The sequence below is a fragment of the Vulpes vulpes genome, chromosome 9, assembly GCF_048418805.1.
Source record: "Vulpes vulpes isolate BD-2025 chromosome 9, VulVul3, whole genome shotgun sequence".
Classification (NCBI taxonomy): Eukaryota; Metazoa; Chordata; class Mammalia; order Carnivora; family Canidae; genus Vulpes; species Vulpes vulpes.
Genome location: NC_132788.1, coordinates 58,595,843 through 58,614,069, shown reverse-complemented (window position 1 = coordinate 58,614,069; position 18,227 = coordinate 58,595,843). Strand labels below are relative to the sequence as shown.

The 18,227-nt window shown below is 36.8% G+C and overlaps 1 protein-coding gene across 6 annotated transcripts in view; it reads right to left on the bottom strand.

The window, feature by feature from the left end:
- Positions 1 to 18,227, bottom strand: part of TMCC1 (transmembrane and coiled-coil domain family 1) — a 247,575-nt gene that overhangs the window by 108,740 nt on the left and 120,608 nt on the right. Inside the window, exon 1 of one of the 6 annotated variants that reach the window (XM_026016990.2) lies at positions 8,284 to 9,001. The exons of the other annotated variants lie outside the window; for them this stretch is intronic. Coding sequence (XP_025872775.1) covers positions 8,284 to 8,322 — 39 coding nt within the window. The 5' untranslated portion in view covers positions 8,323 to 9,001. Of the gene's footprint in view, positions 1 to 8,283; positions 9,002 to 18,227 lie in introns of those variants that run through there. 6 annotated transcript variants of the gene reach the window in all.

Here is an 18,227-nt window from a genome sequence, read left to right as displayed (position 1 = left end):
ATATTAAAGAGTTCGCAGCTAAAACTCCACATACAAAGTGATAATATTAAATGATCCATATATATTATATATATCAAAGACAGTTTTCTAGATTTCCCTCTCTGTTCACTCCATGGAAGTTAAGCCATTTAGGCTAGAACTCCATTACCCTGGTTAAATTTCCCCATAGAAAATATAAATTATCAGATTAGATTTTGAAAGGATGTTCACATCAGAATTCCCTAAAAAAAAAAGATATAAAATTTTCAGTAAAGACAAAGTGATCTGCTTCTTAGAGAACACCTGATAGAACAAATTGAAATTTAATGGAAATTTTCTGTGTTACCACAGGCCAAGTCTATTTACATTACCTTCTTTTTAATCTACATGTTTTGCAATAGGGTTCTGTTACAGGTCTATGAGTAGAGCAGAGGCTAAGTTCTAACTAACCCCAGGGTGTCCAAAAGGGCAAATTTTTCTTTTCATTTTCTCATGTAAACCAAAATGATTAAGAACAAATCAGAAATAGTTCATATTATTAAGTATCACATGCATATTCTATATATAGACATGACAAGTAAAATGTGTTCCTGTCTTTATACACCATTCCTAAAACATGCTTTCAAAATAGTTATGATTAATTTAGCCTAAACAGGTTCATTTAAAGGATTCTTAAAAGGTTAGTGATTCCATACTACAAACTTATGTGTTACACACAAAGGTTATCTTCCAGCTGTGAATAATAGCTGGATAGTTAAGAGAAAGTACCAAGCCTAGAAAGATACCATTTTTCAACCATTAACCTTTAAGTAAACGATTAGCAATGGTTTTCACTGAAAAATAATGAGCCTGAAATTCACTTCTACATTTTGAACTTTTAAAACATTTGACTAGACCTATTATTTCAGAAATACATACATACATACCACGTATGTAGTAAATAGTTTTAAAAAGCAACTCCACCCAAGTGTCCCAGGTCCTTTTCCAGAAGCAATCACTGTTACCTATCCAAAGATAGTCTCTGTACATATAAAAGGGGGAGCAGGTATATGTGCATATTTTAAACTATATTTTTAAAGAACAGTCACTTCTTTTCAAAAATACTCATGGAAAGGGACATCTGGCTGGGTCAGTAGGAGGAGCATGCCACTCTTGATCTCGGGGTCATGATTTCAAGCCCCATGTAGGGTGTCGAGATTACTTTAAAAATAAATAAAACTTAAAAAAAAATACTTATGGGGGCACCTGGGTGGCTTAGTCGGTTAGGCTTCCAACTCTTGGCCTCAGCTCAGGTCTTGATCTCAGGGTCATGAGGTCAAGCCCCACATTGGGCTCCACATCCAGTGTGAAGCCTACTTAAAAAAAAATAATTTATTATTTATGGAATAAATTTATGGAATAACAGAGTAATGAAAATATCACCACCTTAAATTTATACAGTACTTTACAGTTTTGAAAGCACTTTCAAGTATATTTGTTCACTGATCTTCAAAACTAACATCCCTTGGTAAACATATTTCTACTTCAAAGAATCATCTAATTGAGTCATTTACTATACCCATCTCTCTTAGGAAAGTAATACTCAAATCAACCCCAAATGAGATTAACTGAAGAAACAAAAAAAGCAACACACATCCAAGGAGGTTAACTATCTTTTGTTGGTGGCATTATCTGCTTTCTCAGATCTACAGTCTATAATTTACTCTAATTTTTAAAATTTCAACTGGCATCAGTATCACGGAAACATTTCAGAGTTACCATACACATATTTCTACATTAGTTCCTCTATTTTAGCTTATTATTGCCAATATATTTGAATATGAAAACCATTCTCTATTCCTTACCTATTCCCAGAACATCCATAACACATGGAATTAATCCTACTAAGGGCCTCGTTTCATTAACATAAGAGCAGTATCAGTCTTCCTATTTTGGTTCTATAATACAACAATCCTTCCATGCTGATGATACCACTAGTTGATTTAGGCCTCCTAAAAGTGGATTAATGATTCACAAGAAGATGTAGCACTTAATTTCTGGCTAAATACAAACACCAAACATTATATTTCCAAGTATGAAACCAGCTGATGTCAGGGCACCAACATCCCTCTCTCTGAAATAAATAAAATCTTAAAAAAAAAAAAAAAAAGAAAAGAAAAAAGAAGAAAAAGAAACCAGTTGATATCTGAAGTGATGGAGATATGATTAAATAAAAATGGCATAGGGCACTTGGGTGGCTTAGTGATTGAGCATCTGCCTTTGGCTCAGGTCGTGATCATGGGGTCCTGCACTGGGCTCCCCACAGGAAGCCTACTTCTCCCTCTACCTATGTCTCTGCCCTCTGTGTCTCTTGTGAATAAATAAATCTTTTTTTTTAAAAAAAAGGCATTAAAAAAAGATGTTGTGCATATTTCCATGACTTAAAAGCATCCATCCAGTACAGACTCCCTTGCCCGTATATTTCAGGTTTTAAATTACATATAATACTTCACTGTACCCATATAGTACTTAACATTAAAAAGGTTAAAAAAAAAACATTAAAAAGGTTCAAAATATATTTTTTAAAACTGTGGTAAAATCTTTTTTTTAAGATTTTATTTATTTATTTATTTATTTATTTATTTATTTATTTATTTATGACACACACACACACACATACACACACACACACACAGAGAGAGAGAGAGAGAGAGAGAGAGCCAGAGACACAGGCAGAGGGAGAAGCAGGCTCCATGCAGGGAGCCTGATGTGGGACTCGATCCCAGGTCTCCAGGATCAGGCCCTGGGCTGAAGGCAGATGCTCAACTGCTGAGCCACCTGGGCTGCCCTAAACTGTGGTAAAATCTAAATAAAATCTACTATTTTGGCCTTCAAAACACTTTCAAAAGACCCTAATTAAAATGGAAGTGAAAGATTCCTCCCCTTTAAGTGGTAAGAATACATTTTTAGGAAAATTAAGTAAGTCATATATATTATCTCAAGTCATAATCCCCAAAGAAATCAGAGAGAAATTCAAAAGAAGGGGCATCTGGGTGATTCAGTCAGTTAAACATCCAACTCTTGATTTTACCTCAGGTCATGACCTCAGGGTTGTGAGACTGAGCCCCAAATCAGGTGTGTGGAGTCTACTTGAGACTCTCACTCCCTCTGGTCCTCCCTTACCCCTCTTAAATACCTACTCTCTCAAAAAAACTTTTTCCAAAAGAAACTAGTTTTGAAAAAAAGTTTTTATTATGAACTCAAATTATGATCGATACCTCCCTAAATCTTAAGTTTCTTTTGCTGATACACAACTGATACCAAATGGTAGGACACTATCAACGTACGAAGGGCAAGAATAATGTTTTTAGACAATCATATTTTCAAGTGCTCTATAAGTGTGGATTAAATGATTTCAACAAATCAATGGGTGAACTGTGTGTGTGGGGGAGCCCACAAGTCCTATTTCTCAGTCATTCATGTTTTCACAGGCCAATGCAAGGTATACTGTATGATTTTATATTTTATGTTTTCTTCATATGTTTTTCTTCAAAGTATTTTAAGATTTTATTTTTTTAAGAGAGAGAGAGAGCACATGTGCAAGTGAGAAGCAGGGGAAGGGGCAGAGGGAGAGGGAGAAGCAGACTCCCTACTGAGCAGGGAGCCCTATTTGGGGCTGGATCCCAGCCCCTAGGATCATGACCTAAGACAAAGGCAGATGCTGAACCGACTGAGCCACACAGGTGCCCCTTAAAAATTTTAATATAGCAAGAGAGAACACTCAAATCAAGTAGGAAAAAAATGTGATATGAACTGAAAAAGCATCAAGGTATCATTAATTTGATGTTATTTTAATTATCTTTGTTTGATATGGAGAGTACATTTTGTGTTGCTATACCTGTCCTAAAGAACTTCAGCCTCTCATGAAAATGTTAAAAATAAACGTGAACCCCAAACTGAGATAGCTCTTTATTTCCACATCTGGAAAATTAAAGTCCAAGTTATCTTAGAACAAACTGTACAGCATTGTATTTCATTTTAAAAGGGTCAGGAGGAGATCCCTGGGTGGCTCAGCGGTTTGGCACCTGCCTTTGGCCCAGGGCATGATCCTGGAGACCCGGGATCGAGTCCCGTGTCGGGCTCCTGCCACGGAGCCTGCTCCTCCCTCTGCCTGTGTCTCTGCCTCTCTCTCTCTCTCTCTCTCTATGTCTATCATAAAAACCAAAACAAAACAAAACAAAAAAACTTTAAAAGGGTCAGGAAACATATATTCACATTTTCTTACACATGTATGAGCAAACACTAGAAAGATAAACGAGAAACTGGTTACCTAAGGAGGTAGGGATATAAACCAGGAGAAAAGACAAAGCTGGAAGCAAGGTTTCACAGGTAATTTTTTTTTTTTTAAGATTTATTTGTTTGAAGGGAGGAGTAGACAAAAGGAGAGGCAAGGGAATGGGGCTTGATCTCACAACCCTGAGATCACAATCCTAAGATCACGACCTGAGCAAGGACCAAGAGTGAGACGCTTAACCAACTGTGCCGCCCAGGTGCCCCCATAATAGGTCATTTTTAATTTTTGAACTTATAAAAATCATTACCATTCAAAAGTAAAATAAAAGGGTGTAATATTTTACTGGAATAATCTATCTTCAAACCATTTCTCAAAGCCCCCTGAGCTTTTATCATACCTCCTAAAAAATTGAAGTTCCTGCAAAAAAGGGAAAAGACTGATTTTCTATTACCCATATAAAAGATAGGGAAGAGGGGAGGTTATAGCCAAAGTTACTTAAGACCTTCTGAATGTGTAACTCATTGTATTTAAGCTCTTTAACATTATTATAGAAACTTAAGAGTAACTTTTTCTCTTTCATATAAGTTCTTTTAAAAAGGTAGTACAGGGATCTCTGGGTGGCGCAGTGGTTTGGCGCCTGCCTTTGGTCCAGGGCGCGATCCTGGAGACCGGGGATCGAATCCCATGTCGGGCTCCCGGTGCATGGAGCCTGCTTCTCCCTCTGCCTGTGTGTGTCTCTGCCTCTCTCTCTGTGTGTGACTATCATAAATAAATAAAAATTAAAAAAAATAAATAAAGTGCACATTTCAATGGTTTAAAAAAATAAAATAAATAAAAAGGTAGTACATTCTAAAGGTTCATAAAAATGCATGTAGTTAACTTCAACCTACTAAATTAAATATGGCTTTATTGAATCAACTATCTTATTCAAACCAATGTTTCTCTGGCCAAAGAAAAAGAACTTCAATTGCAAGAAACACTTACCAAGTTTGACTGATAAATTTAAACCCTATTGGACATTAATTTCAACCGCAGAGGAAAAGAGCTGCTCTAAGAAGTTACCCAAGTGTCTTACTATACTGTTTTCTATAACCATGTATACACATATTGGGAAACATCAGAGACCATGACAGTAGAATGACTAATACACCAGAAGCTCATGGAGACAGTTGGTGTGGGGAAACAGAATGGGTTTGGAATTACTAAGTTTGAACCTGACTCTACCCTCCTGATTTGGATAAATGACCTAACTTCTCCAAATCTGTTCCTTTAATGACAAAACGAAGCTGATACCACCTAACTTGAACATCTGTTGGAGAATCACATGATAATCCATATTGGCAGGTTCCAGATTATTCTGACTGGCTCATGCAGAGCCTTGGGGCAGAAAGAAAAAGTTTCGTTAGTAAATATGTTTAAAGTCACATGTGAGAAAACTATGTAGAAAGAAAATAACCTAAAGTGACAAAGAAAAAAGAGGAATTTTCTGGGAGTCAGGTAACTGGAATCTAGTCAAAAAGAATTATTGAACATATCTTTTTAAAAATGAAGCTTTTTACTTCATCTATTTCTTCATTTACTTCCTCCTTTTATAAGTTCAGATGTGAACATGTATTAGCCAACCTAGAGGAATCATTTGAATACTCTAGAGAAAATATCCGGTTTAAGTAAACATGGCTGTCAAACTTAAGATAAAAATAATTTAAATTAGATATTAGGTTTAAAATCACTGCAAACATTTATAAATATTTCCTTTCAAAAAATTTCCAACAGAATTTATAGATGATCATGTGAATATTCTTTTTTGTTAAAATAGGAAATTGCTTTTAAAATATGAGATCATCTTAAGGCATTTCTATACTTGTGGAAGATTATTTCTTATTGGCAAAAATACTTGTTACTAAAGTTGTAATCATATGAAATTGCTATTATTCAATTGTTTTTGACCTACAAAAACCTAATTTCACTTCCAGTGTTCAATCTCAAGAAACATATGGGTTAAGCTGAAAAGACAGAAGAGAGGTACAGTGCATTCACTGAAATTAAAAAAAGAAAACTGACATAACTGTTCATTTCTCTTTCATATTTCAGCACCTATACAGATTGAAACAATTAATATTATTTCTTCAATTCATTATTGAACAGATGCTATATTGAGGGCATGTGATAGAAAACAAATTTCCTTAGATTTGGTTCTAACCATTCAGTATAGGACCCAGAAACCACATTAAAATGGAGGGGAGGAGTGACAGAAAAGAGGAGTTAAAGAGGTTATTTCTTTTAATGTTTTATATAATGTACTTTTTATTTCTTCATGTTCCAGAGAAGATTGTTCCTAATTCTCCCAAAGTGTCTTTTCTATAAATCACAGCAGGACATATAGCATAAAGTGAAAAGCATGAAGTTCAAAAAAATAATTGGAAGAAAAATATTGGTAGCAAAGCACCTACACTATTTGCTAATTAGAAAATTATCACCTGGCTCTGAACTATTTCAGACACCCTTGTGCAGAAAAATTACTGACCTGAGAATCTACATATCTGCTTATTTTTATTTATTTATAAAAGATTTTATGTATTTATTCATGAGAGACACAGCAAGAGAGGAAGAGACATAGGCAGAAGGAGAAGCAGGCTCCCTCCAGGGAGCCTGACGCAGGACTCGATCCCAGAACCTTGGAATCACGACCTGAGCCAAAGGCAGATGCTCCACCACTGAGCCACCCAGGGGCCCCCATATCTGCTTTTTAAATGTACTACATATTTGGAAATATATAAACCAGAGGTTGTTCAAAGAGAAACAAAAAATGATTCTTTTACAATTGCTTAGAAGAAATTTGGGGGCTTCTTGGCCCACTACCCCCAACACAAATAGTTAGACTTGGGGGAAGAGAAGCAAGGGGAAATTTATTTTACTACTTCTAAAAAGCCCATTAGGCTTGGGAATCCAATGATAAAATCTGACATGTGGATGGACCAAAAGCTTTGCTCATTTCTGCCCGAGTGCACACTTTCTACACTGAGGTCACTTGTGAAGAACTAAAACATCTTCTCTTTAGATAATAACACATTTTAGGATTTAACAATTCTGACTAACAACCAAGAGAGTGAAGCATGCCTACCGATTTACCATTTGTTTAAGTTTCTCCCTGCAGGGAATGAACTGCAACACAATTCAGCCACCAACTTCTAACTTTTTTGAATAGGCTTTTTAAAGAACAGAATGATTTTTGAAATAAAGCTCAACTCTCAGCACACCTCTTTCCAAACTAGTTCCTGCACCAGCTAAAAAGAGAGCTCCACGACTGGGTCAAGAGAGGGCTGGCCTCCGCTGGAGCTGATTTAGAAAATCAGCAGCCCCTCTTCCAAGAGGGCTTTGCCTTTTTTTTTTTTTTAAAGTTTGAATTTCTTAGGTTAAAAGAACTTTCCCCTCAAAGCTGCACAAATGGAACCTGCTTTCCAAGCAGAATTCTGTAAAAAATTGATTTGTGAGCCTTCCGGTTACTGCTTTTCACAGAACTCCTTCATTAAGTATGCAAATTTCTTAACATGACCACTCACTTCAACATTTTCATGCAGGTCTTGCTTATTTATTTTTTTTTGGAAGTTTTCCCCAGTTTAAAACCAAATTTTGTACAAAAAGTACTGATCCCACAGACCAATAAGGCTTTTCTTATCTCGGTCAACAAGCTGCTAGATTAATTGCTAATTAAAAATGCACTTTTTACCCACTATTGTCTTTCACGCACACTCCTTTGGAAACTGTATCTCAGAAGCCAACTATAACTTCCACCAAATTCACAGATGACAGGTTTGGTTTTAGGGGAACAAAATCTGGAGTTGCCGGTGCAGTCAGCCTGAAACCTTTGTGTCTGTCAGACGAAAGAACAAAAGGCAGCGCTTCCTCCCCCAACCCCTCCTCAGCTCTGGAGGAAGGCAGGCTTGACAGAACAGTTCTAGAGAAAAAGGAACCCATGCGGAATCTAGTGAGCTTCCCCTGAACACACACACAAAGCTGCCCCAGCTACCCACCTTGGATAGCTGCCTCCTGAGGCTAAAGCGTTGAACCATGGTCACCCTGAGTAATCTTCGCACAAAGCAATCCACGAAGGGAAGGGTGTTGTGTTTTGTTTTGTTTTTAAAAAACAGCTTCTTGGAAAAGTCGGTGGCAAAACATTTTGAAGACTGTCACAAAAGTCCAAAGAATTTCCCTGGGAGTCTTAGCAAACTTGGAACCACTTCATTGTTCCATCGGGAGATACTGCAAAGCCTACGTCGGAGAGGGCGGGCGGACCCGCGGCAGGGAGGGGCGGAATCCTGGAGCTGCTGCGCCCAGTGCCAAGCTCGGTTAGACTTCCTGTGAGTCAGCCGTGAGGGGTCTAGACAGAGGGACCACTCCTCCTCTTTCCACCAAATCCTCAGCCCAGGATGCCGCTGTCGTGTCATCTAAGGCTCCGGGGGGCCGAACCTGATGTTCTGGTCGGTATGGGGCGAGGAGTGGCGCACTGGGGTTAGAAAGCATCAGCTTCAGGCAGAAACCTGGCAACCGCAACACTTCCTCCCACCAGAAAGCCCTCCCAGTGGAGGAGGTCCCCTGCAAAGAGTGACATCCCCTTCTCAATCTCCACCTCAGGTAATCTGCTGGGTAAAATGGTGTGAATAAAAGGAGGTGGCAAAAAGCCCCTGCCTGTACCAGCTCTGCTGGAGGAGACTCCTCCCAGCTGGGCTCGGCAGCTGTCCGGCTTTGTCTAAGGTAATTGGCCAAGCCTTTCCTCTTATTCACAGGGAGGAGTCCCGCCCTGGGAAGGAATGTCAGGTGCAGAGACGCATACTTGGTGAGTGACTTCAACTTCGTTACAGGGTGACTTCAACTTCCTTACCAAGTTAAACAAACTAGGGCTGCCTCCTGAGCTAATTGACTTCTCTCATTAATTAAAACAATGTAATTTTAAAAAATTTACACACATAGCAAACAAAAGGAACAGGTCAGGGTGAATTAATGTAGGTAAAGAGGTATGAAAATGATAATCCTAAGGGCAGTTGCAAAGATAAAAATATTTTGCCATCATTTGCCAGTCTCTTCCTGTTTGATTCTGCTGCCAACCAATGTAAGGACAAACCATCATTTGAGTGAAATTTCCATTCTACATACTCCTCTCTGAATTGTTCATGACTCCTAAGTGATTTTTAAAACTGACCAGGGCAGAACTTGTTGGTACATATTAATTTTCCTTGCTCTAGTGATTCTCAATCTTGTAAGTATGATTACATCTTATGCTACATATAGACTTTGCTGGAATGAACCCACTATGTGCAGTCCCTGTGTTAGGCATTTCACATCTATCATCCTATTTATTTCTTAAACACCTCTGTGAAATAATATCCCAATTCTTCAGATAAGTAAAGCAGGAATATTCTTAAACATCAGTATTATTATGAGGAAACCATATAGTGTTACATTTTTTTTCTTTGTGCAAAAGTGAAAAATGAGTTTGAAAAAACAAATCTTTTATACAATGGTTATTCTCAATTATGCTGTTTTCACACACTCCAGTTTCCAATTATCACCAAATATGATGCACAATTTTAAAAACCTCACCTAAAATATCACACACATATTTCACAATATCTCTGGAAGAGTAGGAAACAGATTCGAACAAGTAACAGGATGCCATAGCTCCAAATAAATCACTCTAACCAATTATATATATAAATTTTATTCCAAAAACCTTAAGTGCTAAAGGGTTGAATATATTTAAACTTTTTGTGAAATTCCAAAGGTAAGAAAACTTTAATCAACAACTATGACTAAAAAAAAGGCTCCTTCACATCTAAGGTTCAGAGTAACCTAATATTTAAACTGACTGAAATTTAAGTCCAAGTGAAAGGCAGGCTGACAGAGAACCTGAGTTCTGTTTATGTTTTGTTCTTTGTTTTGTTTTGGTTTGGTTTTAAAGGGTAAGAATACTAGTACTTCCAACTTTTTCCTACAAGAATGAAACCTAAAACACAGAAAATTTCTCCTGGGAATGAAGAAAGACCTAATGAGATGCTGGTGTGGAAATAATGAAGTACCTTAGAGAAAGACATATTGTTTTAAATATAAACATGAGGTGTTTCTGATATCATCAACTGGAATCCTAGATAATTGCTAGATTGCAAAGAATTGCAAGATTCTTTCTAACCCACACCTCCCAAAGAAAGGAAAGAAGAAAAGGAATTAGAAAAAACTGGGATACTTGGGTTGCTCAGCGGTTGAGCGTCTGCCTTCCACTCAGGGCATGATCCTGGGATCCTGGATCCAGTACCAGTCCTGAGTCCCACATCGGACTCCCTGCAGGAAGCCTGCTTCTCCCTCTGCCTGTTTCTCTGCCTCTCTGTGTCTCTCATGAATAAATAAATAAAATCTTAAAAAAAAAAAAGGAATTAGAAAAAACTGTCAAAAGTCTACATACCTAGATACACAAAAAATGTCAACTATGAATTGAAAGGATATAAAACCTCAAAGTCCAGATACACATAAAAAGACTTACAGATTAAAAGAATGGTGTCTTCATTCTGGCAGGAATTTACTCATTTTTTTGTCTATTAAAATAAACACAAAACTCTAATTGTTCAAATGCAACAAGACCTATTAAAAATCATTTGAGTGTATGCATGTAATCCAATCATTGATAAGATGACAAAAAACTAAAAAGAACTTCAATAAACATAGCTGTTAGGAGAAAAATTAGAATCCCTGAATATGATCTATTTTGAGGTGTCCGACAGCAAAGGATGAAAATAGTAGACCAAGATTTAAAGGTTATGAAAGAATAGCTAGAAAGACAGAAATGTATAACCTAGAGAAAAATCAACAGCTCTGCAATCATTCTTTTATTACTCCAAGACCTGAATAAACAATGTCCTTTACAGTAATCTGTGAAAACCCCCATACTGTATGTGGAAACAGACAGGAACTGTCCATGGACTTCTTAATCTTTTTGGATCACACACTCTTTGTGGATCTGTTAAAAGCTATGAACTCAGTCACAGGAGTGACATACACGAAAATCATGAATGGACATACTGTTTTTTTGACACAATTCCAAATGGTTAATGGATTCCCCTAAAGCTTATCTACATACCTCATTTTAAGAACTCTTGTTCCCTTGGGGTGCCTGGTGGCTCAGTGGTTAAGTACCTGACTCTTCATTTTGGCTCAAGTCATGATCTCAGGGTTGTGAGATTGAGCTCTGCACTGGGCTTTCAAGGAATATGGAGACTGCTTGAGATTTTCTCTCTCTCCCTCCTCGTCTGCCCCTCCCTCCCCTGCTTGCATGCTCTCTCAAAAACAAAACAAAAGCCCCACAAACTCTTGTTCCATTCATAAATAAAAACAAGATGAACATCAATCACTAAGCAATCCTGTCTTATGTTTTCCATCATAGGTAAGAGTTCTAAGTTGATTTGGGAAACAGAAAAAAAGTCTGCCTTTGACATATTGGCCCCAGTTCCCCAAACATTTTCCTTGTCAAATAATCCACTTCCAAAGCCACAAATAGTCTTTAGGAAATGGTATTTTATTTGCTTTAGTTTTTATTTTGTAGAAAAACAAAGAAAAATATTTTATTCTCCTTGTTTTATCCATATCCATCATCTCTAACCCCACACTAGGGATAACATTAGTACTTCTCTTATTATACACTGTCCTGCATATGTATAAATATATGTAAGTGTGTTTAACTAAAACTATACTGCTTTCCGATTTGCTTTATCACTTAAAAAGTCCAAAAGAGAAGCACCTGGATGGCACAGTCAGTTAAGCAGCTGACTCCTGGTTTCAGCTCAGGTCGTGATCTCAGGGTCATAATCTTAGGGTCGTGAAATGGAGCCCTCTGTCGGGCTCCACACCAAGTGTGGAGTCTACTTGGATTCTCTTCTTCTCCCTTTGCCCCTCACGCACCTCTCTAAAATAAATAAATGTTTAAAAAAATTCCTAAACAACAACAGAAACATACAAATACCTTGGATAAATATTTATAAAACTTAAATAATCATCCCAATTTAGCTGGTTTCTATATTTGAAACACTTGTCTCTCCTCCTTTTGGACTTCATTCTTAAAATTCTGTATAAACACATTTTTAAATAAGTTGATATTAAAGTTGTATACTACTGAATATCATGTAGTACGAACTATACTTTTATAGAGAAGTAAACTAAAATTCAAAGAGGTTTTCAAACCTGCCCCTAAATCACAGAGGTATTATTAGAGTTGGAACTAGAACCAAATACAAATTTCACTACATTTGCTGTTTCCATTACATCATGCTTCCTCCTATTTTTAATAATTTAAAATGCACTAAAGACAAACACTACTTAAGACATTCATGCAGTAAACTTTTTTTGAAACTGAATAATGATTCTATTTAAAAAAATGTGAACCTTTACACTTTAAGTTGACGGAGTCTCTCCAAAGCTTGGCACAACTGAAGTAATTCACTTAACAGTTCCTTTCCCTATCTCCTTGGTGTCCATTCTTGTAAGAGAGTAATAATAAATAAATCATATTGTTCAAACATCATTGTGGGTTTTAACCAGAGTCCCGTGATAAACCAGAAGTAACAGCAGCCAGAAGTAACAATGCTAGCTAGCTACCAGTCAATAAAACAAAGCATAAAAATTTAATGGGCTTTCATTATCCAATGCCACGTCATTTCAGAAAGCCCCCTTTCATTCATGCAATAAACAAGTATTTTATGACACCCTTTACTTTTAAGGAGGTTACATTGTAGTCAGGAAATAGAAAACATAAACAATTGTCATTAATGTGGCAAGTGCTATAATAGCAGGAATAGCAATGGAGTGATGAACTTTTATGGGACAAAAAAAAAAAAAAATCTTAAGCCTGGAGTCTTTAAGGTTTGAGAGGAATTTTGCAAATGGACAAAGATGGAGGAGGGCATTCCAAGCAGCAGAAAAAATACAAGTTAAGGACAGAAAAAATACAAGTTAAGAAGTGTGATTCAAGTGGTAAGTAAAACTCAGTTTCTCACATTAATAAGGCAACATATTGTTAGCCTGCAGTGTTCAGAATTCTTTTGTTTGTGGAATGGGAATTTCTGTAACGAAATTCAGTTATTCCTCCTTTCTAAGTTGCACATTTGTTTACCATTTTCTATAAACTGCCAAATGAGAAATCTTTAACAAATAATAATGTGACATGTTCCCTCTTTATAGAAGTTATGACTCTTTTATTTACTGTCTGCCTTTAAAGCAAGTAAGAAGGAAATCTACTTTCCAAAAAATTTAGTAAATAATGCTGTCAACTTTGGACTCCTGTGGCAATTCAGGCCCCTTAAATGATATGGGATTTCTATCTTCCAAAAACAAATTGCATTTGGCAATCCCACAATAGGTAATAATACAGATACCACATTTTATCTACATAGAACAGATTAAGTAATTTGTGTAGTTATTTATAAAAGTCCAAGCCACTGTCAATATAAATAACCCTGAAGGCAGTACATTTTACTAAGTAGTAAAAAGATGTCAATGATCAAAAAATTTGAATACTTCTTATAGTCAATTCCATAACTAATTCATTGTGATGGCTGATTTAAAGAGCAGTCAACCACATCAAATAGCATTTTTATTTTGGTGAACTAGGCATGGCTCTTTCAAATATGCTAAATTAAGGTTGCCTCCTTTTTATATCAGCAGTGTCTTAAGAGTTTGCATTTATTTACCCCAAAAACCTCATGCCACGTATCACCTACAGTAAATGCACACAAGGGAGAGGGAGAAAAGAAAAGGTAGAAGAGGGAGACAAAAAAGAGTTTATGTGCTTACCAGGTACCAAACAACTAAAGAAACTATTATTTATTATGTTGCAAAGAATACTACAATTGTAAATATGGAGTAATTAAACACTACAAAAACAAGTCCTTAAAACAGTTTATAATGTATTCCAGGTGCTGGTCCCTGCTTTCCCTTTCCAGACTACTTTTTTTTTTCTTTAAGATTTATTTATTTATGATAGATATATATATGGAGAGAGGCAGAGACACAGGAGGAGGGAGAAGCAGGCTCCATGCCGGGAGCCCGACGCGGGACTCGATCCCGGGACTCCAGGATCACGCCCTGGACCAAAGGCAGGCGCCAAACCGCTGAGCCACCCAGGGATCCCCCCTTTCCAGACTACTTTAAAGTTAACACAAATTTCAGCTTACATGTCTGTACCTTTAGGAAAGCCTTCTCTATCAACCCTCACCAACCCCTTTCTCTACCTTACCAAATGATTCTTCCTTACTACACTGTACAATAGTCCCTCCCCTTAACTGTGGAGGATACTTTCAAGACCCCCCATGGATGCCTAAAACTGTGGATAGTACTAAACCCTATATATATATAATGTGTTTTCCTAGACATACACATTTATGATAAAATTTATAAATTAGGCAGTTAGAAATTAACAATAACCAGTAACAAAATAGAACATTACGTCCATATATTGTAATAAAAGTTATGTGAATTTGGTCTTCCAAAATATCTTATTGTACTACACCCACCCTTCTTTTTGATGGATCTGAGATGATAAAATGTCTACACGAGATGAAGTGAGGTGAATGATGTAGGCATCGTGACTACTATCCTGACCTTTGGGGCCCTGGGTGGCTCAGTTGGTTAAGTGTCCAACTCTCGACTACAGCTCAGGTCCTGAGATCAAGCCCCACATCAGGCTCCACGTTCAGCAGGGAGTTTGCTTGAACTCCTCTCTACTTCTGCCCTTCTCCCCTGCCTATGCACTCTCTCTCTTGCTCTCACTCTTTCTCTAAAATAAATCAATCAATCTTAAAAAAAAAAAAAAAAACTACTATTGACCTTCTGACCATATGTCAGGAGGATCATCTCCTTCTGGGCTGCAGTAAAAAGTAAAACCACTATAAGAGGGACTGCTGTTATTAGAATCTATTCATCTTCACCTCCCTCATCAAAACATAGGTCTCTTAGGGACAGGGATCCAAATGTGTTCCTAGCAGTATTCTGGCACCTTCTAGGTCCTTAAATATGTATTGAATAAATGGCTTTAAGAATAAAGCCATGTTCAATGGCTCTATACAATTTCAAAAGATTCTAAGACATTCTGGGTTTCCCACCGTTTCCCTCAATGATCTCCCATACCCCCCAAACTCCCTGATCTTTCCACCTAATTGAATTCTACTTAACCCTTCTATTCCACTTTTGTAAGAATTAATGTTATTAACTATTTGTCAATTTATCTTCCATTTATGAAATACTCTTTATATTTCCAATAAAATATTTCTTGTGAAAATTCAGAAAATACAATAAAACATAAAGAATAAGAAACTTCGGGACACCTGGGTGGCTCAGCGGTTGACTCAGTATTTGACTCAGGGCATGATCCCGGGGTCCTGGGATCGAGTCCCACATCGGGCTCCCTGCCGGGAACCTGCTTCTCCCTCTGCCTCTCTCTCTCTGTGACTCTAATGAATAAATAAATAAAATCTTTAAAAAAAGAAAAAAAGAATAAGAAACTTCACTCAAAATATCACCATACAGAAATTACTACCACCAGTGTTTTGAAGGATTTCTATCTGGATTTCTTCTTGCTCTTTAATTATGTAAGTAATTTATGAATGCTTAATCACTGTAACCACTGTTATCAGTTTATCTTTACAATGAACTTACATAGTATTTACCTATAAAAGTATGCAGTATTGGGGGATCCCTGGGTGGTGCAGCGGTTTGGTGCCTGCCATTGGCCCAGGGCGTGATCCTGGAGACCCAGGATCGAATCCCACGTCGGGCTCCCGGTGCATGGAGCCTGCTTCTCTCTCTGCCTGTGTCTCTGCCTCTCTCTCTCTCTCTCTCTGTGTGTGTGTGTGACTATCATAAATAAATTAAAAATTTATATATAAAAAAGTATGCAGTATCAGATGATCTCACTCATATGTGGAATTTAAGAAACAAAACAGGATCACAGGGAAAGAGGAAAAAATAAAATAAGATGAAATCAGAAAGGGAGACAATCCATAAGAAACTCTTAATTATAGGTAATAGTCTGAAGGTTTCTGGGGGTTGGGGATGGGGTAACTGAGTAATGCACATTAAGGAGGGCACATGATGGGGTAATGAGCACTGGGTGTTATATAAGACTCATGACAATCACTGACCCCTACCTCTCAAACTAATAATACATTATATGTTAACTAAATTTAAAGAAAAATAAATTTTAAAAACGTTTTAAAAAATATGGCAAAAAGTAGTATGCAGTATTATCTTCAGGTTAGCTTGGTATGTTTCTTAGCCCAACTAATATCATAATATACATTATAATTAAAGCTCCCTTTACTGTGGTCTGAATGCTTGGTGTCTTTCCCAAAATTCATATGTTGGAATGCTAAAGTCCAATGTGATATTAAGAGGTGGGAACTCTGGGAGGTACTACACTCATCAAGTTGGATTTGTGCTCTTGTAAGAGGGATCCCACAGAGCTCCCTAGCCCCTTCCATCATGTGAGGACACCACAAAATGTCTACAACCTGAAAGAGGGTGCTTTCATGCCATGCTGGTACCCTGATCTCAGACTTCCAGGCTTCAGAACTGTGAGAAATAAAATTTTGTTGTTTATAAGCTACCCAGTCTGGTATTTTGTCATAGTGGCCTATATAAACTAGCTATTGGCTTTTAAGAGTTCAAGAATTTAGAAATTTTTGTTGGAAGAAGTTTAGAAATTTTTGTTTTGTTTTGTTTTAGAAATTTTTGTTGGAAGAAATTTAGAAATTTTTGTTGGACTCCTAATTCTGGGAAACAAAAGGTTTTTGGAGGGAGGGTGGGGGGGATAGGGTAACTGGATGATGGGCACTAAGGAGGGCACTTGATGGGATGAGTAATGGGTGTTATACTATATGTTGCAAATTGAATTTAAATTAAAAAATTAAAAAAAATAAGCTGCAAAAAAATGGGAAATTTTGTCAGTATATGTAGATCTCCATTATTGCTACATAACATTCTACAATAAAGACAGTTCATTTAGTTGAGTTTATTATTTTATGTAGTTTATTTTTCTTGATGACAAGTTAGATTATTTCTTGTTTCTGCTGGTACAAACAATATTGCCCTGTACATGCCTACCTCTGGACATATGATATTTTTTTCTCCAGGACAGATATGACTCTACTCATTCAAGATTCAGCCCAAACTCATTTTCTTCAGTAGCCAACTCTGTCCAGTTCCGTTCACTGTCATTTCTGCTTCTGTATAACTCAGAGTGATACAGTTCCTGTACTTTTGTATTTGCTACTGAGGTCCTGTACTGTTATGTAGTTTTTTAAGCATTAAGTATAGGATTACATCTTATACTTTCTGTATGCCAATTATATAGTATCTTAAACAGTGCAGACATTTAATAAATATTTGTGGAATATCCTGAAAACCGTAAAAGAAACCATAATTTTGTTTGATAGGGTATATAACTGTTCTACTACCTTATTTATTTATTTCAATATAAAAGATTACACAAACGAATGTTGAACTATTACTGCTTTAGATTCCATTTTCTCCATTTGTAGACCTCACAAAGGAGAAAACCAAATGCTTTACTCAAGTTCAAAATATTTTAGCTCCCTTTTAATTTCATGTCTTCTGAAGAGAAACATTATCTGGCAGAATTTATACTTCAAAAATTGATACTAGGGAGAATGACATCAACAAATTTCCAGATGAGGTAGATATAGGCCTTCCTTCTCCCATACAAGCAATAAGTTAACAATATAGACCAAAATACCACTACAAAACTTTAGAGAATAGGTAAGAAGCTATAACACCCATACATGATAACATGATGAACAAGACAGGGTAAGAATGAAATGTGTAGAAAAACTTATGGTGTTTGGTGCACCCATTCATGCTACTTATGCACAGCATAATGTGGAACAACCAGGAGGAAACCCCCCATGCTAAGGTTTTTCCC